The 24,567-nt window shown below is 46.5% G+C and overlaps 1 protein-coding gene across 1 annotated transcript; it reads right to left on the bottom strand.

The window, feature by feature from the left end:
* Positions 1 to 20,462: 20,462 nt before the first annotated feature.
* On the bottom strand, positions 20,463 to 24,276 carry LOC124677154 (AT-hook motif nuclear-localized protein 10-like). The gene is made up of 5 exons (XM_047213157.1): positions 23,539 to 24,276; positions 22,878 to 22,930; positions 22,053 to 22,184; positions 21,211 to 21,372; positions 20,463 to 21,108 (listed from the first exon to the last, which is right to left on the bottom strand). Exons 1-5 carry the CDS (start codon positions 24,047 to 24,049, stop codon positions 20,803 to 20,805), a joined length of 1,164 nt encoding a protein of 387 aa, XP_047069113.1. The 5' UTR covers positions 24,050 to 24,276; the 3' UTR covers positions 20,463 to 20,802.
* Positions 24,277 to 24,567: the final 291 nt, after the last annotated feature.

The raw sequence follows: 24,567 nt of genomic DNA, 5'->3' as shown, positions 1-24,567 counted from the left end.
TATATAATGAGGGCATAGGAGAGGGGGCTGACCACTTCAAAACCTCAGCCTTGGCCGCACCCCGCCGAGACGGCGCCCAACCCCCCTCTCTCCCCAAACCCTAGCGGTCTCTCTCCTCCGCCACATCCCGCACGCTTAAGCGAAGCTCCGCCGGATTTCTCCACCACTACGAGCACCACGCCGTCGTCTAGCGGTCTCTCTCCTCCACCACATCCCGCACGCTTAAGCGAAGCTCCGCCGGATTTCTCCACCACTACCGACACCACGCCGTCGTGGCCGTCGGATTGAAGAGGAGCTACTACTTCCGCTGCCCGCTGGAACGGGAGGTGGACGTCGTCTTCATCAACAACCGAACGTGTGACCGAGTACGGAGGTGCTGCCCGTTCGTGGCGCCGGAAGCGATCGTGATCAAGATCTTCTACGCGCTTTTGCAAGCGGCAAGTGAACGTCTACCGCAGCAACAAGAGCCTCATCTTGTAGGCTTTGGAATCTCTTCAAGGGTGAGACTCGATACCCCCTAGTTGCTACCATCTTCTAGATTGCATCTTGGCTTGGATTGCGTGTTCGCGGTAGGAAATTTTTTGTTTTCTATGCAACGTTATCCTACAGTGGATTACTCCCTCCTCATCGTGGAGGCAGCGATGACGGTGAAGATGGCGGTGGAGATGGCGGTGGAGATGGCTCCGGGGGCAATTCCCCGTCCCGGCAGGGTGCCGGAACAGAGAGTTCTGTCCCTCGAATTGGAGTTTCGCGACGGTGGCGGCGCCCACGGAGTCTTTCTCGGAGTTTCGTCAATTGGTACTGCGTTTTTAGGTCGAAAGGGCTTAAATAGGCGAAGAGGCGGCGCAGGAGGGGCGACAGGGTGGCCCCACACCAGGCCGGCGCGGCCAGGGTGTAGGCCGCGCGGCCCACATGTGTGGTGGCCCCCTGGCTCTCCTCCGACTCCCCTTCGGTGTTCTGGAGCCTCCCGGGAAAAATAGGATGTTTGGTCTTCGTTTCGTCGAATTCCGAGAATATTGCCCGAACAGCCTTTCTGGAACCAAAAACAGCGAAAAACGAGAACGGCACTCGTGGCATCTTGTTAATAGGTTAGTTCCGGAAAACGCATAAAAACGATATAAAGTGTGAACAAAACATGTAGGTATTGTCATAAAACAAGCATGGAACATCAGAAATTATAGATACGTTGGAGACGTATCACTGTTCTTCGCAAACAACCATCATCATCCACACTATACATCTAATCCTTTGTTTACAGCAAGCCGGTGAGATTGACAACTTCGCTGTTACGTTGGGGCAAAGTTCTGTGATTGTGTTGTGCAGGTTCCATGTTGGCGCCGGAATCCCTGGTGTTGCGCCGCACTACACTCCTCCGCCATCAACCTTCAACGTGCTTCTTGGCTCCTACTGGTTCGATAAACCTTGGTTTCTTACTGAGGGAAAACTTGCTGTTGTGCGCATCATACCTTCCTCTTGGGGTTCCCAACGGACGTGTTAATTATGCGCAATCACATAGCGTGTAGCAACCAAACTTGAATTATATCTAGATATGAAAATATTCCAAAGTATAGTCATAGTCCCCGAGTTTTGGGTTAAGCGCGTAGCGTTTGGCACATAACTCTTTTAGAAACGCCATTTCCATAGCCCTCGAGTTTAGGGTTAAGCGCGTAGCACTTGGCGCGGAACTCGCGTCAAAAGACCGGCACACATAGTCCCCGAGTTCGGGTTAAGTGATAAGGGATCGACCCACTGGATCCTCCTAGGTGATGCCCGATCTTTCACAGCGAGAACCTGGGGTAGAGATTCCTCCCAACAACGCGATGAACGCAGCCTGGAGAAGAGGGAACGAATCCAGCAAGCAACGGATCGATGAACGATACGCCTCAAACCAAGAGCTAGACAATCCTTGATGGACACAAGAACCTTCGCAGCGGGTATAATAGATAACGGCAGCGTCGTACCCCTGGAGGGATGATACACGTGATTACACGCTATAGGGAAACCCTAAACTTTTAGACTAAACTTGTTCTACCCTAAACCCTAACCGTGCCATCTCCTTATATGAGAGGGAGAGCTGGCCGGCCGGCCCCTTATTGGGCCTAACCTAGTTCGACTTGGACAGGCCCAAGTCAAACGGACTCTATTAAAACCCTAGATGGCCCACGACATGACCTGGCTACATTATTATCTCCTAATAACAAGATTATAATAAACTACTGGTACAACCTTAGACCCAAATATCATATCAATGGCTGTCCTAGAGTACCAGGCCCGGATATCCATATCATCTCTCCCCTTCTTCAAGAAGCGTTGTCCCCAACGCGTGAGGGTCTTCTGGAAAAAGGTGACGTGATATGAACATGACACGTCCTCGCCGTCCTCAAGTCTTGCTTGCCTTCCACACCACATCCTCCCTCGTGGCCTGCTTGACTTGATACAGCACTTGGCGCCTCCTTTCTTCGCCACATGAGCTTGTACTTTGGCGCCAACTCCTTCTTCTTGCAAGGTTTTGATGGACCCTTGTGTCGCTGCACATGACCCTGCACAAGATGTGTAATTCCTGGGCCACATAGATGCCTCACACGTCCATCCTTGCCTCGATGCATCCGCGGTGTTGCGGAAAACTGGACAAGTACTCCTAGCACGGTAGTGCCGCTGCCCACTGTCTCCACTGACGCGCTCGCCTCCCACTCCTCCCACGCGCATCTGCGCCACATGTACTGAAACACCATCAGCACAATCATCATCATCCTGTGTACTGACATCAACACAAACTGGAACTATAGCACATGCTGCAACATCCACATCAACAATAAGTGTAGCTTCATCCGGCTTGTCACCAATAAGAACTGGCTTGTCATCTACAGGCATGGCTGAAACATCACCAACATCAATGCTCGGAACATCATGTACCTCATGCTGCACTTTAGGCTAGTGCAACTTCTCCTTACGCACCACTAACTCCACATCGGACTTGATATGATCATCACCCATAGGCTTCAAAGTCCGCTGTTTGCACCATGCATAAAAGAATATGTATTTGCTCGCCCAGCATGTGTCACATTGCGATCATACTGCCAAGGACGCCCAAGTAGCAATCCGCACACCTCCAATGGAAACACATCGCAATCGATCTCATCAATATAACCATCAACTTTAAATGGCACACGCACCTTATGAGTAATCTTCAGCATACCACAGCTATTCAACCACTCAAGACGCTTAGGTTTAGGAAGACGCCATGTAGACAACCCCAATGCTGCCACCATCGCCTTGCTAATGCCATTAGTACAGCTACCACCATCAATCATCAACTTGCAAGCCTTGCCCTTGATAAAGCACTGAGTCTGAAACAAACTCCATCGATGAACCTTGTCAACTGTCTTGCAAGCATCTCCTTGTACCTTCTTGAGTTGCATATTCAGCCCGCTCAATGGTACATCCACCTCAACAGTCACAGTAGCGCTCTTGGTATCAGAGCCAGGTTTCCTCTCCTCTGAAGATGTCACCTCGACCGTAGTGACTGTTGGTAGTGGAACAACCTCCTGAATAGGAACTATGCACTTGTCCACTTCCTCTATTGCATGTACAACTCGGGACGACTCGCTCACTATCCTCCATATACGGTAACACGAAACCATTACGAAGAAAAGTTTTGTAATCCTCCCAAGTTTCAGCAAATTCACCTCTCGTCAATCGCATCCCACCAATAAGCATACAACTCTTCGTCCACACGCCGGTGAGCAAGAATATATGCATCATAACCAGTGAACTTTCCTCCATATCGGCGACAACGAGTGAAACCCAATTCCATGTTCCTTTCCCAATGTTCATATTCCTCAACAGTCGCATCATGGTGTAAATACCACTTTAGTTTGGACAAATGACGTTGTACGCCCTTCCGTATGTCAAGGTAATCATTGAACACATAACCGGCCTTCGTGCCACGCAAACACCGTATGCCACGCACATCGTCTGCAAATGAATCAAGAACATCATCAACAGCATGACCCAGCATCACCGGAGAAACCACCGCAGCAACAGGAGAAACCGCCGGAGGAAAAACCGCAGCAGTCTGAGCTAGCCCGGCCCAGGGCCCGGTTGGACCGGCCTCCAGACCGGCCAGCCCGGTCCCTGGCCCGGTTGACCGGCCGCCAACCGGATGCGTCGTACCGGAACACAACCGGACGAATTTTTGCGAACTTCCCGGTTTGCCGCCCGGTTGACCGGATGCCACGCTGGCCGGCCCGGTCACTGGCCCGGTTGACCGGATTTCATACCGGATTTTTCCTGGTCGCGAAATTTCATCTTCTTCCCGATTCTGGTCGCGATTTTGACCTCCGAAACAGCCATGGATGACCTCCAAACTGCACCAAACAACGCCAAACTTCCTCCAACCAACCTCCTTCGACCGAGAGCCAAACTCCTCCGATCTTAGAGCTAATCTTCTCCGATGCAAACCGATCAAAGAGATCGATCAACAACACCTCGCCGTTAGCAACCCAGAAAGCTGATACCACATGATAAGGGATCGACCCACTGGATCCTCCTAGGTGATACCCGATCTTTCACAACGAGAACCTGGGGTAGAGATTCCTCCCAACAACGCGATGAACGCAGCCTGGAGAAGAGGGAACGAATCCAGCAAGCAACGGATCGATGAACGATACACCTCAAACCAAGACCTAGACAATCCTTGATGGACACAAGAACCTTCTCAGCGGGTATAATAGATAACGGCAGCGCCGTACCCCCGGAGGGATGATACACGTGATTACACGCTATAGGGAAACCCTAAACTTTTAGACTAAACTTGTTCTACCCTAAACCCTAACCGTGCCATCTCCTTATATGAGAGGGAGAGCTGGCCGGCCGGCCCCCTTATTGGGCCTAACCTAGTTCGACTTGGACAGGCCCAAGTCAAACAGACTCTATTAAAACCCTAGATGGCCCACAGCATGACCTGGCTACATTATTATCTCATAATAACAAGATTATAATAAACTACTGGTACAACCTTAGACCCAAATATCATATCAATGGCTGTCCTAGAGTACCAGGCCCGGATATCCATATCATTAAGTGTGCAACACTTGGCGCGGAACATGCGTAAAAAATTCCAGCACACACAGCCCCCGGGTTCCGGGTTAAGTGTGCAACACTTGGCGCGGAACTTGCGTCAAAAATTCTGGCACACACAGTCCCCGAGTTCTGGGTTAAGTGTGCAACACTTGGCGCAGAACTTGCGTCAAAAATTCCGGCACACACAGTCCCCGAGTTCCGGGTTTAGTGTGCAACACTTGGCGCAGAACTTGTGTCAAAAATTACGGCACCCATATGATTAGTCTTAGCTAACCATCCATGTTACTTTGCGCAGAACTGCAGCCAGAACCGGAAAGAACTATACCAGAACCTTCTGTGGGAGCATCGCGAACTCACCAATTCTCACAAATCGCTGCTTTCTTCCTTCAACAATGCCAACGGTAACATCGACATCTTTGTATTTTCATGTTGTATGGACATACTTACCTCGTATGCTGACATTCCTCTTTTGTTTATTTCCTCAGCTGACAAACAAGACTTGGCCCAAGTAGCCGAATTGGTGGAAAGGATCAACAGCCTCGAGGTAAGCCCTTGCTCTTACACTCACTGTCTATACTTAATCAATTTTCATGCCGTTCTAAATTTTCCTTTGGTGCAGGTGACAAGAAAAAAGTTGAAGCCAAACTATCGGAATTGAAGGATCAGAAGGATGCTGAGCTGAAGGTGGAGAAAGATGAAGTGGTCTGGCTTAAAGCTGAGATTGAACAACTTAAGCAGCAGCACGAGATAGAGATCTCCGGCTTAACCAAAAGTTGCAAGGAAGAAGTTGCCAAGTTTGAACGTGATAAAACTACTGTGGTCAATGAGACCATCGCCAAGTTCGAAAAGGAAGTTGCTAGATTGAACACCATCAACGACACTGTTAGCCGGATCAACGAGCTACAAAAGGAACAATTGGACTTCTTGAACGACAAGATCAAGGACTGGGCTACTTGCGCCGGCAAATTGAACGAGGACATGGCTGGTATGCTTCTTACTTGCTCATTGTAATTTTCCGGGGATATTTTCTTTTGATCTTCCCCTTATGCTTCCTGAAGCTAACCCTTTATTTGCGGTTGCATCAACGGCTTTCCCGGAGTCCGAGAAACGTGCTATCAAAGCCGTCAAAGAAGCCCAGAAAGGTCTGCCTGAGCCTCTTGCGCCGATCATGACCACAATGGAAGATTATATTGTTGCTATGGCTGCCCGGGTTTCCCATATGATGGTCGTTGGTGTGGATGTTCTTGAGGCCGCTCTAAAGGCATTTGATCCCTCTATCCCACCGAACCAAGACCCAAGGAACTCTCGGACCTCTGCGACTGGCTTAATGTCGCTGATCTTCAGCTTTATGAGTGGCGTCGTTCAGCCAGCCGAGCCGGAGCAGACCAGGCTCTAAAGTTCGTCATGTCCTTGTACGAAGATCTCGATCTCAATGCCTTGGAGACACTAAGGATCGGCTCATCCGCCCTTTCTGACAAAAAGAAGATCCTCAAACACCAAGCCCGAGCCTACGACATAGCGCAGTATGCCGCCGTTCACAAGTTCATCCCGGATCCTGAGGATGTTCTTGAGGATGAAGGTCATGACGAAGAAGCTCCGGGTGATGGTGAAGCCGAAGCGATGAAGATGTAGATGAAGAGCTGGAGGCTGATGCTCCGCCCGTGACCAAGTCCGTTCCCGTTGACCCGTCGTGTTCCACCTCTACTTCAGCACCGTGTGCCGGCGATGCATAAACTTTGTCCCTACTGGTCTCAAAAACTCTTAAATTTGTTAATTCCCCGGTATGCCGGGTGGCGATGTAATAATACGCTTAAGTCCTTTTGGCTCGTTGAAACCTCCTAGGTTTGGTTGGTTGCGAACTTATATGCCAAGTACTCCGGGTTTATTCCCGAGTTCAGTCTAATGTTTACTTAGTTCTTTGACTTTGGCTCTGTCTACCTCTTTTGGGTGTTTTGACGTATGAGGTCCCAAGTCCTTTTGCCAAACAAACAGTCTCTTGAACTTAGAGAAAAACTTCGAGTAACTCGAAAATATTACAAAAAAACCTGCATAATCGGGGTTAGTTAAATTTTATTCCGGATTGTTTTTTTTTTCGTTTCCTCTTTTGTTTTTCATGTGTTCAGGTCCCTCCGGCTTTTCTTTCTTACCACGAAGCCGGGTTGCGGACAGCAGCTAAGTCGAAGACTCACCTTTGGGTTAAACACATTACTAAGCGAGGAAAGAAAACTTCAAACAAACCAACCGACATATAGAAAAAATAAACATATCACATGAAATTTTGGTAAAGGCAGCCCCCGAGATTCATTCGGGATGCCAACATTTCATTCATAGCAAATATTGAAAAGGTACAAGAACTCCTTACATCACATCTTCAGGAATAGAAAGGGCGAAGAAGAGCTACATTCCATGGGCGTTTGGTTTCCTCACCCGACCTATCTTTTCTTCCTTTCTTGGCATCATGTGCATCTATAAGATAGTAAGCATCATTGTGCAGAGCTTTGCTCACTATGAACGGTCCCTCCCATGGGGGTGCGAGTTTATGTTGTCCTCGAGTGCGTTGCACTAGACGTAGCACTAGGTCTCCTTCTTGGAATACCCATGGATTTACCTTCCGGCTATGATAGCATCCGAGGTTTTACTAATATATAGATGATCTGGCGAGTGCAATTCTCTTTGTTCTTCGAGCAAGTCGACATCATTTTCTCGTGCCTCTTTGACCTCTTCCTCTGTATAGAGTTGAACTCGTCGTGATTCATGGAGAATGTCAGTTGGTATGACCGCTTCTACTCCAAATACCATGAAAAATGGTGTATATCCGGTTGACCGGTTTGGTGTGGTCCTTAAACTCCACAACACATATGGTAATTCGTCAAGCCGGCATCTTGGAGTTTTTTCCAGCGGCTCAATAAGCCGGGGCTTTATTCCGGACAACACAAGGGCATTCGTCCTTTCCACTTGTCCATTGGCTTGAGGATGTGCCACTGAGGAAATGTCAAGCCGGATTTTGTTATCCTCACAGAACCATGAAAATTCTCCCTTGGCAAAGTTTGTGCCATTGTCAGTAATAATGTTGTGCGGATAACCATACCGCAGGATGATGTCCTTCAGGAACTTCACAGCTGTGTGTCCATCGCACTTCCGGATTGGTTTGACCTCCACCCATTTGGTAAACTTGTCCACCATGACCAAGATGTGAGTCATGTTTCCTCGCGCCGGCCGGAATGGTCCAACCATATCCAGGCATCAAACTGCAAACGGCCAAGTTATGGGAATTTTTTTAAAGCCAGAGGCTGGGGTGTGGTTTTTCTTGCTGTATCTCTGGCATCCATTGCACTTCCGGACCATATCTTCCACATCCTTCAAAGCAGTGGGCCAATAAAATCCATGCCGGAACACCTTTGCGACCAAAGCTCTGGATGAGGCATGGTGCCCACATTCTCCTTGGTGAATTTCCTGGAGCATTTCCTTGCCCTCTTCTGGCTCCACACATCGTTGCAGCACTCCTGTCACGCTTCTCTTGTAGATCTCACCTTTGATGATGGTGTAAGCTTTAGACCTCCTTTGGATCCTCCTTGACTCAGCCTCCTCAGTCGGTAAACCACCGTTGACCATGAATTCCATGATCGGCTTTACCCATGATGGAACTTCTCGAACAACGAAGACAGGCATATCGACCTCCTTGCAGTCCACCGACACAGTTTCTTCCGGCTTCGACCCTGAAGTCCCCGGGTTAGATGAGTCAGTCTCCGGGTTTTCCTTGTCAATATCCATCGGAAAAACATGTGATTCCGGAACAAAGATTGATTCAGATTGTGGACTTGGTTTGATCGACGGCTTCCTTAGGTGGGATAAGGCTATTCCGGGAGGAATCTCTTGCCTGGATGAGCCCAGCTTAGACAAAGTGTCAGCTGTGTCATTTTATGCTTGCGGCACATGGTGAAACTCACAGCCTTCAAAGAATACGGCAATTTGTAGCACATAGAACCGGTATGATGCCATGTTGGCATCCTTCGTGTCCCAATCTCCGGAACACTGTTGCACCACCAGATCCGAATCACCGCAGGATATGATCCAACGTACTCCAACTTCTTTTGCCACCTTAAGCCCGTGGACCAAAGCCTCAATTCAACGGCATTGTTTGATGCCCTGAAATGTATCTGCAACAAATATCTCAGGTTGTCCCCCTTTGGTGAGGTGAGAACCACTCTGGCTCCAAGTCCTTCCTTGAGCTTTGATCCATCAAAGTGCATCTTCCAGTACTCTATTTCCAGCTTGGGCGGCTTATACTGCATCTCGGCCCAGTCCACCAGAAAATCTGCCAGTGCCTGCGACAAAATCGCATCTCCTTTTGTAGAGCGGCACATAGGGTGACAATTGAATTGCCCACTTTGCAATCATGCCGCTAGCATCTTTATTGCCAATGATCTCCGAGATAGGAGCCTCGCACACCACCGTCATCGTGTGCTCTTCAAACTAGTGCTTGAGTTTTGTGGCGGCCATGAACATGCCATAAGTCATTTTTTGGTAGTGTGGGTAGTTTTTTTCGAGAGGGAGAGCACTTCGCTCAGGTAGTATACCGGCCTCTGCACGGTTTTTCCTTCCTTGTCTCTTTCCACTATAACCACGACACTTACGACCCGGTTTGTTGCTTCTATGTAAAGCATCACTAGCTCTTTTGGCAAAGGCGATGCCAATATCGGCGCGGTAGCCAGCATCTTCTTCAGCTCCTTGAATGCCGTATCGGCTTGCGAAGTCCAGACAAAAGTGTCCGACTTTTTCATCAACGCGTGTAAGGGCAAGGCTTTTCTCCCAACCGGCTTAAAGATGCCAAACACCTGGTAAACTTTTGCACGTCATTCAGGCATTGGGGTAACTCTATCCTTTCGATGGCTCGGATTTTAACCGGGTTAGCCTCTATGCCACGGCTCGAAACCAAGAAACCGAGTATCTTTTTGGCTGGCACTCCGAAGGTGCATTTTGCCCGGTTAAGCTTCATCCGGAATCTTCTCAAGTTATCAAATGTTTCACTCAGATCACCGATCAGGGTATCTTTTACTTTTGTTTTTATCACGACATCATCGACATACACTTGCACATTGTACCGATTTGGTTGTGAAGAAAGTTTTGCATACAACGTTGGTATGTTGCACCGGCATTTCTCAAACCAAAAGGCATAGTGACATAGCAGTAAGCCCCATGCGAGGTAATGAAATAAGTTTTTATTTGATCTTCCTTTCTCAGGGGAATCTGGTGGAAACCAGAGTAAGCATCCAGAAATGACAACAGTTCACAACCGGCAGTGGAATCGATCACCTGATCAATTTTGAGGTAATGGGAACAGGTCTTTGGGACATGCCTTATTCAGGTGCGTGTAGTCAATGCACATGCGCTAAGCCTTCGGTGCCTTCAGGTCTTCCTCCTTCTTCTTCTCGACCAGCACGGGATTTTCCCGCCATTCGGTATGTAGGACTTCTACAATGAAGCCGGATACCAGTAGCCTGGTGACTTCTTCACCGATGATCTTCCTCCTGTCTTCGACAAAGAGGCACAAGGGCTGCTTCACCGGCTTAGCGTCTTTCCGGACATTTAAAGAGTGCTCAGCCAACTCCCTCGGCACACCCACCAAGCCATCAGTGGACCAGGCAAAGATGTTCCGATTCTCACGGAGGAAGTTGACAAGAGCGCTTTCATATGCCTCACTTAGTCCGGCACCGATGAGAACGGTGCGCTCCGGGTATGCCGGGTCCAGCATGATGTCCTTCGTCTCCTTTGATGGCTTGAATGTCGTTCCTCCAAGCGGGCTGCTCAGTGCCGCTAAGTTCAGCTGGGATGATTGTGCCAACGCGACAGCAGTTTGGATCCTCCTCTTCTCTTCCACTATGACCAGTGACTCGGCCAAGTTTGATCCGGCTGAAGCAGTGTCCAGTGAGACCTTCTAATTGCCCACCACGATTATCGAACCGTTGGGTGCCGGTATCTTCATCTTCAGGTAAGCCGTATGGGTAGAGGCCATGAACTTTGCCAATGCCGGCCTTCCTAGCAGGGCATGGTAAGGGCTGTCCAGGTCAACCACTTCAAACAGAATGTTCTCCACGCGGCAGTTATCCCGGCCGCCAAACAGTACATCGACCCAGACTATGCCCATCGGGGAGCAGGACAATCCTGAAACTATGTCGTGGAACGTCATGTGACTTGGCGCCAGCATGTTCTGAGTTATGCCGAGCGTGTGCATGGTATGCCGGTACAAGATGTTGATGCTGCTGCCATTGTCCACCAGCACTTTGCTGAACCGGACTCACGATGGCGTCCCGTGCATGATGGGATCCACCACCGGAGTGTATCCACCCGGGTTAGGCATCACCTTCGGATGATCTTTGAAGGACCAAGTGATCTCTTGTTCTGACCACTTCATGTGTCTCGGTACTGCCGGTATGAAGACATTCACTTCCATGGAACGGCAGTGCACATTTTTTCCGATCCATTGGTTCGGTCACGAAGACCACACAACAAATGTCCGGATCATGGTACACATTTCGGCCTTGGGGTGCTTGAGGCGCGGCATTGTTGCTATTCCCTTCTGCCACATGATGAACTCCTTCCTGCTGGTGCGGCCGGTTTGGCTGAGCCTGAACCGGTTGCACATTTGCTCCAGCGAGCGGAGGTGGCGGTGGCAGCACATCTGAGCCTTCTTTCATCAATCTCCGGGTCCAGGAGCAATCCCTTGTTGTGTGATTTGCCGGCTTGCTTGGGTTAGGTGTATGCCAGCGGCACGGTTGATCCATTGCGGATTCCATGGTGTAGTTGGGCAGATCATGCCAAGGTTTGTTCTCTCCCCATTGCTTCTTCTGGCCGCTCCACGGCTGACCTCCAGTTTTTTGCCTTTGGCTTCCACCGGGTTTCGAATTATCCTGCACCGCTGCCACTTGCTGCATCTCGTACCTTCTATCCGAAAAATCTTCCCTTATTTTGTTGTGGTTGTTGTTGTTCCGGTAGTGGTCTTGGCGCGGCGGGTATCTTGGCAGCGGATCAGCCGCGATTGCCGGCTGCATCGAATCTCCCAACGCATAGCTATCTTCCACCTTGATCATTTCAGCCAAAAGTGGTTGGCATGTTTCTCTGTAGCCTTTGCCACAGCTGCGAGCCTCTTCGGCATCCGTTACAGAACCAACAGATGGCCCGAGCTTCTATCACACCTTCACAGGAGTTTCTTGTTGAACTCCACCGGGTTAGATATTCCCGATCAGTTTTCTTCTCGCGCTGCTGCCACATGGCGAGCTGCCGCGGACGGTTTGGCCTTCTGTAGGTGCTGCTAAAGTTACTGACAAATGCTTCTTCAAAATCAAGCCACCCATTTATGCTTCCTTTTGGCAAGTAGTTCAGCCAAATGCGTGCTGGTCCAACTAGCACCGATGGTATGAATATTACCGCCCAACGGCGGTTTCCTCCTCCATCAACTGTTCCACCTCCTCCAGCGACATATACCGATGTGATGTAATCCGCGAGCCAATCTTCTGGCTTAGTGCTGCCGTCATATGTTTTTGTATCCCAGGGCAACTGAAAGTTACGCACCGGGGGCTCTTCCCTCATGATCCGGGGGCCAAAACACGGCGGACCCGGTGGACCTTCTGCTTCGATCATCTCAGACAAGTAAACTCTATCCAACCTACCCCGCGCATCTTGTTTCGGCAGGCATCTTTCTCCCACACGTTCTCCTAGAGGATTTCTGTGATAACCGGTTCTTTCCAACCCGGAATCACCCTCATCATACCGGCTTGGCGGTGCAACCCCGGCTTTTGTATATCTCGGCGACGGCATTTCTGTGCCGGCATACGCAGCTCTTGCCGGTCGATAGTTTTGCCTAGTTTCACCGTTTCCGGCATGAGCATTCCCGGCATAACCATTTCCGGCATAGCCGTGGACTGCCCCTTGGATTTTTCTGTCGGCGTTCTTCAGCCCGGCCTTTTGCTTTACGGCTAAAACCGGATCATACACTGTCATCTGCTGGGTGTTTACAGTTTTTTCTCTTCTTCTGTCGGGATGGGGGGACGAGGCCTGCCCATGCGACTTACTTCTAGCATTTCTAGCCGAATGAACAACTTGAGATTCATCAGCAGCTTGCTTGCTCCGGGCAACCTCTGCATATTTCTTAGCAGCCATATCAAGCAATTCTTTAACCCGGGCCTGCTGTTTTGCGAGAGCATCACCCGACAGAGAGTCGCATGCTTCTACTGCAGCTCTAGCAGCCCTAAGAGTTTTATCCGGACTACTGTACTTTGGCTTCTCTACCGGTGAAAGTGACACCGACATAGATTTACCGGCATGAATTTCCCGATGCCAATCCTTATCTAGGTTACGACCTCTAAGCCTGGTTGCAGCTGCTCTAGCGGGATCTGCGCTAACTGAAGAAAAGCCATGTGCTGCATTGTACTCACGTAGGGTTAAGTTGAGCTCCTGCTGAGCGTGGGCGATATCGGCTGGTCCATTAAGAAGCGTCTAGCGCTGCGCCTCCAGTTCGGCTTGAGTCGCCACCGCATCGGCATTGGGCGCGATGGGCGTCGACAGCACGTCCATGGCGGCTTGAGATGGAGTTTCCACCGACGGCATGTTGGAGGTGCCAGCGATGTTCTCGTCCCGCTCGAGCGGGTGTTTTTCCTGACGCCCGGATTTGGTGGGCCCGGCGTTCTCACCGGCTGCTCCTTTGCCGGCATTGGCCGCGCCGGCCATCATCACCTCGACGCTGCCAGCGGTGCGGTCGGTGCGTGACCCGCGGGCAACGACTGGTCTTGGTGGATCTGGAGCCACCAGCACCACTGACGGTACCGGGGCTCCGGCACAGTGCCAAGATAGACACGGTGAGAGTCGAAGAGCATGACGCCACCGTTCCTGGGGAACTTGGTGCCGTTGGTGAAGCTGCCAGCGTTGTCGCTGACGAAGTCCAGCGAGCCGAGTCTCTGGATGAGGCCAGAAACCACACGCTCGCTCGAGGCGGTGATGAAGCCCATCCAGATACGAACCCCTGCCGGCACAACTGCCGGCCCCACGGTGGGCGCCAACTGTCGCTGTGGTGATACAACAGATGCCATGGGTAGGCTTATCTTGGGGCCGATGTGTACCGAGGGGACCGGAGGAGGGGAGGATTAAGGAAGGAAGAGTACGAATAGGAAGATCTACTCCAGCATGCCGTATGTATTAGATTCACAACGGGGAGCTACAGGGATCAAACTTAGCCTAGGGCTAGAGGTTGAAGATGAAGTGTACGGTATAAACTAGCCAATCGAGCTCTCCCCGCACAAGGGGAATGCCCCCTCCTTATATAGGGGAGGGGTGGCTTACAAGGGAATGAACCCTAGGGAATCTAAGCCTAGCTAAGCATACTTTATAAAGCTTCTTTGGCTCAGGCCATGACGTTCCCCTTTGTGGCCCTTGTCTGGTGACACCTCTTGGTCGGCCTATGGCTGTTTAATCGTCAGCATCTTTCTTTGGCTTCAGAACTTCGTTTAAAGCTAATCCCGCATACATCATCTTGGTCTTGTACTGGACGACCGGATCTTTGACCTTCTTAAGACCGTTGATCCTATGCCGGCATACCCTTGGTATCCTGGTTTGGACCGACCTGTATCCCGGAATACTTATGCCGGATTTCCTTATTGGTGCCTTATGTCGGAAACCTCCGTCTCTCATTGTTATCCTGGCCGGGTGAACTTTGGGTTACCCGATATCCCTAAGATCATTATGTTGTACTCCGGCTTAATCTTAATTATCCGACATAAACCTCTTATGCCGGCTAAACCCAAGTGTTGTTTTCTTTTCAAGAAGGCTTAACACACGAGAGTGACTATATTGTAATCATACCATATATCTCTCAAGTTATTTTTATATGAGTTAATGCCAACATTTACAACAAAGATGGATAGATTTAATTTTCTAATAAACGATCCTACAAGATATCGCTAATTATTAGAAAATTTCATATCCTAATCTTATAGATATTGTGTGAATAGTAATGATTAATATTCATATCTTCTAGATAATTGCACAATCAAATATTATATCCTCGTGGTCCCGTCCATATTTTTATAAGGTCATTATAAATAGACGTAATATCACCCCATGAACTATCCTCATAGGCATAAGAACTCATTGTAGCATATGCATCTCTTCATTCCATAGATTTCCATTGACAACTCTTGATCTTGTTAGGTGATATGGATCTAGATGGATCCTATCATAAGAAGGTGAAGTCTAGTGAAAGTGAGGCAAATATTTCCCCCTTGCATGAAGCATTGAGAGGCACGTCAGTCATGCCAATATTGAATGATCATGTAGCTCTTAAGTCATGTTCACCACACACATCTTTGATGGGGAACAACCAACCTATCATTCATGCACCAGCACAAACTACCACGATGCCATTAGAAAAAAGTTCCATGATGCCATACCCAAGGGATATAGCCCTATCAGCACCAAGCCCATTTTTGCCCCATAGAAATCTAACTTCCTTACCGGTGGCGAATAACATTTCATTCCAGCCTAACAATAGGGAATTAACTCAGAACCAACAAGAAATGCTCTTACGCCAAAACCTCCTCAGAAACCCTATTGGGAACTACTTCGACTCAGCTAAACAAATGCAGATCTTGTCCATGGAGCCTCCGTCATTCACATCCTTACTCCAAGAAGATCCTATTGCAGTTGTTCATGCCCACCTTAACACTATTGGAGGATTGGATGATGGTCCAATATATGAGATGCCCAACAAGCATGTTACGGAGGTAAGCTCGCTATAATTTGAATTTTTTTTTTCTCGAAATAGTCACCCCTTCACACCAAATACTATACAACATCGGCAGGTACAACATGGGGTGTTATCTGGTGGAGCTCCTTATGGTATGCCTGCCTTTCTTGGTCCATCCACAGGATCCACACATGCCCCAATGGAATACAAGACCTTTGTAGGTGCCCTAAATGAAACTTCGGATAGTGTTACTTCCAATGGTTCTGTGGCCTCACATACGTACAAATGCAATATTTGCAATCGCACATTCAACTCACATCAAGCCTATGGTGGTCACATGAGTTCCCACAGCAAGGCAAGGAAGAAAAACCAGCAGGGCTAATTTTCCCATGTAGCTCGGCATCTCATGACTAGTATTATTGGGAAAACTTATACTAGCTAGTGCGAGGCCGGATGAAGTCATAGAGGAGAAAATTTATTATTTTTAATCTTATTTTCCTTGGCTAGTGCGAGGCCGAATATTTTCTTGGCTAATTTTTCATCTTATTTTCCTATGTAACTTCTAGAATCGCAATCGATGGTTATGTACCATGTTGTTTTCTTTAACATTTAATTGTTAAAGAAACCATATTTTTCAATAAATATTTTTTTGAACTAGGTAAGACCAATGCTTTATATCGTAAAGTGATAAACTGTAAATCCCCAATAATATAGGAGTAGGGAAGGGTATAAGATGTAATTGTGCATTTGAATTTAATGCATACATGAAAACGTGGGGAAGTTTCAAACTTTTCTTTTGAGGTGCAGAGCGATTGAAATTTCAATCTAGGGTTGAAATTAATTAAGTCACCCGTGGGAATTGGATTCATATTTTGAATATGCCTTTGTATTTACAAAGGGGTCAAGTCATTAAAACTATGCTTAACACACTCATCTACAAGTATTACAACAATTAGTATTCAACCTCAGGTTTAAAGGTTCAAATAAATTAAACCTAAGGTTAAATTCAAATCTTCATATAAAATACGATCAAATTCAGAAAATATGAAACAAGTTGGACAAGAATTGGAATTTTATTAAATTTGATAATCAATTTATTACAAGGTCATTTAAGTGAAAATTAAAACAAAATAAAAATATAGTGATAGAATCCTATTACAAACTACAAAAAAAATCTAGTAACAACATATATATATATTGTGATTTTTTACTTCTCATCTTCAACTTCTAAAGCTGCAAGTCACAAATAGAAAATTGAATCAATTTGGTCTAGGATCCAAAGGGAAATGTTCCCAGGAAGAATTCCGAGAAACATTAGTGAGGGTTTAGGCAATTAAAGTCAAATACAAACTTCAGAGAATAGAATATATAGCTCCAATACAAAAGGAACATGCCTTCCACAATTGTTGAATTTAAACTTAGACAAAGTAAAGATATAGTAATCACCTACAAAAGAGACCAGTAGAATTCATCAACAACATTAGTCAACAGTAGAACCCAAGAGTAGTAAATTGACTAGGAATTATTCAAACTGACCAAAAGCAACTAAGTTAAGCTCACATAATCAAGGAACATCAACATCGATTTAAATTGGATCCCTATAAAAACCAAATGAAATAAATCTTAATGAACATTTAACTGTTCATCAAGTTATTTAAACAAACATAAGTAAATGCATTCTCTACAAACCTAAGAACAATAAGGAAATAAGCTAATAGCTAGAGGAATTAATTCCTGGAATAACCAAGAACAAATATAAATGAAATGACTCTCCAAACTGAACCCTAGGACATAAATGCAATCAAACACTACACACCTAAGTAGGAAAACCCACAACCGAGCAAAAAGAGAGTTAACTGATCACCGAATACATCACCCCTACACCTGAATCCAACAGAGAGGTGGCATGAAACAGTAGAACACCTTAGTCACTAACTACATGGCAGTAAGGTGTCAAGAGCACAAGCCTTAGGCTACTCTATAAATATCTAGGATCCCAAACCCCATAGATCAAAACTCACATCTCAGTCTAGACTGAAAACACAATCATGAGAGAGAGAGGGAGAGGGAGAGAGAGATCTTTGAGAGCAAGCAAGCTCTTGAGAAGAAGGTAGGATGTCAGTAAGTTGTTCTTCAATAGCTACCAGGAATAAGTAGTTCTTAAAGCTACCAAGGCTTAGTTCTAGCACTTAGAAGTAGCAACCCTAGTCATTGATACAGAGGATCAACACTTATTGTTTGTACCAGTAGATCATAATCATCATACCTCATATTGTTGGATGCGGCACTAGCACCTCTAGCACTCGTAAGAATTATTCATGTTCAGTCCCATTTCACAGAAATAACCCTAAAGAGGCATGAAACATAGACACAACCAAGACCATAGAGTGCATAATCTATGAACTACATGCATTATACTAGCTAAAACATCAAGACATAACCCTAATTAAGCTCAAGATATCAATAGAGAGCACACAAAATTTGAACATTCGTTTTGTTAATACCTAGAATCGGGAAGCAATCCTAGTTAATGAAGCGGTAAATAAACTAAATCATGAATAAGAACAACTCAAAACTACTCAACATAGCTAAACGAGGACCCAATCATGCATACAAAAAGTATGAACCGCAGAATGCACATGGCCATGCGCGCCAGTAGCAGAAACTCTATTAAGTACACACAAAGTGATCACATTAGAGAGCTAGGAGAAGGAGTGGGGGTAAACGAACTTACTTGTATAGAAAATATGAGGACTACAAATCTTATTTTTCTAGTTTTTCAAAAATCTAAATTTAATACTATAAGTTGAAAATTGAAATAATACTAGAAGAAAATCATTTAGGGTATTTAAATACCTTTAGTGTACTAAAAATTACAATAAATTAAAAATAGAAGTAATAAATATTTCCAACTTCAAAATATTATTGTTGACTTAAAATCACATAAAAGTGCTACTAATCCAATAATAAGAATATCTTAACCATTAAAATTCACCCAAAACCATAAAAGGGCAAAATGGTAATGTAAACTTAAATTCGCACACAAGGGGGAGTTAATAATACACCAATAATGCATTACATATAATTTCATCAGAGCATCATTTGGTTTTTAGACTCCCTTCAAAGATACTATAGTTGTCACCCTGCAACACAAGATGAGGATATTTCAGGCTCCCACCCATTGATTCCTGAAGGGAAATAGTCCAACTAAGTATCGGAGGAGATACAAAAGGAAGATTGTACTTCTTACTCTCTTGTCTCTTACTTCAAGGGATTTGTGCGCGACTCTCAAGAGGTGGCGAATGGTAGCACTGGAGGCCGTGGTTCGAGAGCACAACCACATTGTTGTTGGGGGGGGGGGGGGGGGGTTAGGGCCGCGGAAGATCGAGGAGAAACAGTTGCGGCCTTCGGTGTGCGCGGTGGACGTGGGTGGGTCGATGGTTAAGCATTTGTTTCCCATTATGTTTAAGGAGCATTTTACATGTAAAATGCAAGGTGTCTAGAGAGATACTTAGAAAAAATAAATCGTTTATTATTAAGCAATGTTGCTTATATAGATATGAAAGATGCTTACCTCTTCTAAAGAAATAAGCATCGGTGCTTAAAAAAAACTCTGATTCATATTTGTAAGCATCTATCTAAGCACCCCACATTGTACATGGTCAATGCTGAGCCAGTGCTCAACACTCAGATCTTTAACCAGGCGTAAAGCTTATAGTATATCCTCTGCCATTTCATTGTTACTTTGAATAAAAATAATTGATAATGATGATAAAGTACTCTATCTTTTTTTGAAAGATCCAACAAGCCCACACTTTTGATTTATCAGCAGTGAAAACTTGTACAACAGCGGTCGCCCGAACAAATGAGAAAAAAACAGGGCGATGAGCCAGCCATCTTCATGGCACTGATTCGTCACACCTTGAAGCACAACAACACACATGCCTCATGGCACCATGGTCGTAACTCGTTGATACGTCACCACCTTGGCACAAACAACCATTCGGGGCCGCCACCCTGACATCATTTGTCCTCATCGGTGAAGCTACGCTACACAACAACTAAGACTCCCACAAAACACAGAGGACTTCAAGGCGGTGCCTTTGAGAAGATAGATACATGAACTCCACCAGGCCAACTCCAACGGAATTTGGGTTTTGACCCGAAGAAACCTTGCCCTTTGTGGTGTAGGAGGGGCAGATTTCACGATGATGCCTTCAGGAAGGAGTAGCGACGCCCGAAGGCGCCATCATCTTCAACAACAGCCCAAGGCCAGCGTGTGGCATTCACCTGGAACATCAACACCCTATTGAACTCCCCGGGGAGTAAGATCCTCACTACCGACCACCAACTCCGGCAAAGACCACGGCAGATGTGCTGAACCAGAGCACCTACGACACCACCATTCCGGGGACGCCTCCCATAAGCAAAGATGATCTAGACACCAAAGACACAACACCTAAATCATACCGTCTAAGATGTTTCGCTGAAATAAGAACGACACCAATTGCTACAAAATGGATGTTGATTCCCCACAGTGTGGCTTGCTTCCAGACCAGCCATTTGAATCTAAGCTACTAATATATTTTGAGAAAACATGAATCTAAGTTAATATAAAAATGCAGTGATGCTGAAAACATGAATATATGAAATAAGAACATGGCATTTCAAACTCGTGCATGATGATACTAAGAGGAATACAAATTCACGGATAATAGAAACCGTACTGGGAAACGATAACTCCAACCATAAGCTACTGACTGTGAAAGCAGATACGAGATACCAGCTAAAAACTACAATAACAGGGCAAGACGTGCATGCCTTGAAGCTACTTATTACTGCTCCTGAGCCCTTCCATCAGGCTCTGCGGTTACTGCTAGCACACCGAATTATTGGCCGACAATGAAGCTGGCGCCGGTGCAGGAACTCCTGAACCCTATACTCTGCTAGGTCAAATACTAGAAGCAAAGCTGCAAGCTAAGCCATTAGTCGTTCATGATCTTCAGGTCTGGATCGTAGCGGCTTTGGTTCCCGGAAAGGGACCAGCCCACAGGAGCATATGAAGCGTGAATGGGATGGCCTGCGTTGTTTAACGCGCTGCCGTTAGGACTAGGTCCCATGGGGCTCCCTGGGTCATCAGAGTGATCACTCGATGTTCCATCGGATGCAGGACTAGCAGCTGAGGCTGCTGCAACAAAGCCGGCTGTCTGCATCGGTGCTGACGTTGGCTCACGTTTCACTTGTTCTTCCTTGGGCTTTTTACCTTCAGCAATGAAGCTGCCCACCACAACCTGAAACACATGAAAACCTGTCAACGGAGGCCTCTTGTCATGCTGATTTCGAGGAAGATGCCAGTTGAAAACAAAGTGCAAAGAGGAGATGAATTCAAGAACCTGGACGAGCGTGGCAGCCATAAGCATTCCAGCAACACTGCCTCCTACAATACGTCCATCCCTTCCAGCCAGTGCCACGCTCAAACCACCGGTCCTGCTACGAGTGTCACCATCCTCGGCAAGCAGATATGAGCCCGACAGAGAGAGAATTTCATAGTGGCCCTGAGACAAATAACAGTACTGCAATTCATATGTTTTACATATTGAATTTGTATGATAGAAAACTGTAATTGCATTACAAAATTCCAACAAAATATTTGTGATGTGACTTTGTATTCTGACCATATGGTATATGGAGGTACCAATAAACTATCACAAGCTCTAGAATGAATAGACCCCAAAACCTGATGCTCTTAAAATCATATTTAATCATTTGCACTGTATGAGAGAGCAAGGATATTAAAATTTCACATTCGTTTTCATGTTGCATGCCAAGCTGGGATGTAACATAGAACAACATACTAGCTATTTCTTTTTCTATTCTCGGAGACTACATTGTCAAACAAACAGACGAGAAGTGAACGAACTCCATACTGGGTTCATAACGAGTAAGCAAACAGAGACACTTACTGGCAAACCAATGAAGTAGCAGACCACAATGGAAATAGAATATGACAATTTTTTTAAATCAATGCATATGTATAATTTGGCATTTGGTACTACCAAATAAGAAACAAACATTTTATAGACCATAGGCAATGGCTCTCAACAGAGTAATGCAAAACCAGACTATGATGCTATGGTAGGTCTTTGAGCTTGAGCAGGTACATTACTATTTCACACAAAAATAAAAGGCAAAAACTAAACATTGCTCCAAGTTCTTGGCATGTGCCTGAATGTACCTCGTATGTTACTATCCCACCAGAGGTTGCTGGTTGACGGAGTGTTGCTGTGCACAGCGAACCAGTTGCTGAGATTATACATGTAGTACGTGGACCTTGTTGCGAAAAGGACAATATTTTTGAAGCAACATCCTGAAAAGAAAATGAATTGATGCATAAATGCCAATGCGTGCTAGATAGTCTGGATTTCAGACATCAGGTACAAGCAAGGAATAGGCTCAAGAATTATCTACTATTAGTGGGTAGTAGATTGATGTTGCAATTGTCGACAATTGGAAAATATAAGACTACTTGTAGATGAATGAATCTATGAAGCTATAATTATTTATTCATGTGAATGAACAATCTCATAGATTTGTAAGTACATCCTGTAAGCATTTTTCCATGCATCCTACAGATCAGCAGTAAGTTGGATACTGTAAAAATAAATATGCAGTAATGGCATGGAGAAAATAAGAGGACCAGCAACATTTAATTAGACTCTGTAACAAGAGAAAAAAGTCAAGAGGATAAAAACTTCAAAACATGCTACTTCTGTTTTCTGTTTGTTCTAAGAGGCACATGGAAGTGATTTTTTGTCATTTTGAACCTTATCAGGCATCCATCAACAAATGATTTGCGATTCACCAAGGGGTAGTCAAAGATTTTCAACATAAGGCAGCATGTTCATGAATATCTAGTTTTGTTCTGAACCAATACTGGTAGCTAGCAGGGCGGTCTATTTAATTTTTCCACGGAATAATTCTCCAAGTGCAGCTTAAAAACAATCAGACCAGGCAAGCATATACATCATGGATGTAAGCAAAAAGACAGCAGAGAGGATACCTCATTTGGCTTCACGGTTATTATGTGAGGAGTAAATGATGTCCCGGAAGAACCTGCAAATCAGCAATTAGAATATCACAATGATCATTCCGCAGTCGCCAAAAAAAAAAAAAATGGTTCGACAAAGGTAGCAAAATTAATTTGGTTCAAAGAGGGTCATCAAATTATTATTTTTGATCCGATATAAAGGCACCAAACAGGCTTCAAAACGTGTCTAATACGGCAAAGAGAAACTTTTAAAAAAACTGGGAAAGATAAACTTTAACCAATCGATACACCAAATCATTTAATGCCCTTTTATGCTGCAAAATGCAAAAGTTACAGCTTGAGGCAAGATAGAAATATAAGCAAAGTAATATATACATTCATAGAAGAATCTTATTACTATAAATAAAAAAGCAACATGTCTACTGTCTAATATTAAAAGACTAGGCTGCTCTGTGCATAACTAAGTAGTCTAAGATAAAGCACATGTGTACTTTTCAACTGCCTGCATTATTCTAACCTATTTAATTCCTTCCAAAATAATTTAAAATGTGGAGACACAATTCAAGTCTGTCCAAACATGACGTTTGAACATAAAAAAAAAAGACATGCCGCCTTATTGAGAAGGTTGCTGCTACTTGTGAATTCAGAGCAATGCGGATGCAGCCAAAATTACCTAAGGCGTCGAGTTGTTTCTTTTTCCCAGACCCAGGGGGGCGCCCTCTACGCTTCCCGTCAGGATTCGAGTTCGACTTCGAACCCGCACCACCGGACTGCCTGGCCGCCTCGGTGGCAGGTTTCGGCCCCATGCCGAGGGTCCCGTCCGGACCATACTTCCTCGGCCTCCCCCTCTTCTTCTTCACGAGCTCCCCGCCGCTGCCGCTGATGACGGTGGCGCCACCGCCGCTGCCCGGATGCTGTTGTTGGATGCCCGGCGGGCCGGAATCGGGCCGGTACATGGCCACCGGCATTTCCGCCGGCTTCATCGCCGGCGAGGCGGTGGGCGACGCCATGGGGTTGAAGGCGAGCGGCATCCCTTGCATAACATTGGCGGAGCCCGGCGACATGGCCGGCGCGGGGCCGTAGGCGTTCTGCGGCATCATGACACCCGCGTTCGCCGGCGGCGAGCCCAGGCGCGGCGGCTGCGGCTGCGGCGGCGGTGGCTGCTGCTGATCCCGTCCGTCCATCTCGCGGCGAAACCCTAGCTTCCCCCCGAATCCGACGCGCTCGTCGCCTGCCTTCGGTTGCTCCGGGCAGAGCGCGCGCGCGGTTACGGCGGTTGTACGTGAGCCTCCCTCCCTGCACGCAAAAACTAATCCGGGGAATCGAATAAAATACAGAGAGGAAATGGGGAAAGCGGAGGCGGATTTGTGCGTGGAAAGAAAAAATCAAATCAATTTGGGAGACGAGTTACCTGCCTGCCTCAAGGGTCGGATCGGATCTGTAGGCCACACGAGAACTGGCGTAATAAATCTGCCCCTCCTCGTGTGTGCTCTCTAGGTTGTGGACAAAACTAGCCCCAGCTTCCTTTTAGGGCCACTTCTTTTGCTTGAGCCAAGCTTCGAGGCAGGTACACCGCCGAGCCCAAAAGAAGTGTCCGGCTCGGTTCGGCTTATTCCCACCGAGAACCGTGTTTGTGACTATACCTGAAACTGCTCGCGACGTGTTTCTAGGCGGCTTCCCGAGCTTCTCGGCTCTAAATCCA

Source organism: Lolium rigidum, chromosome 7 (assembly GCF_022539505.1).
Source record: "Lolium rigidum isolate FL_2022 chromosome 7, APGP_CSIRO_Lrig_0.1, whole genome shotgun sequence".
NCBI classification, from domain to species: Eukaryota; Viridiplantae; Streptophyta; class Magnoliopsida; order Poales; family Poaceae; genus Lolium; species Lolium rigidum.
The sequence above is the reverse complement of the archived record's forward strand: the minus strand, read 5'-3'. Positions and strand labels throughout refer to the sequence as shown.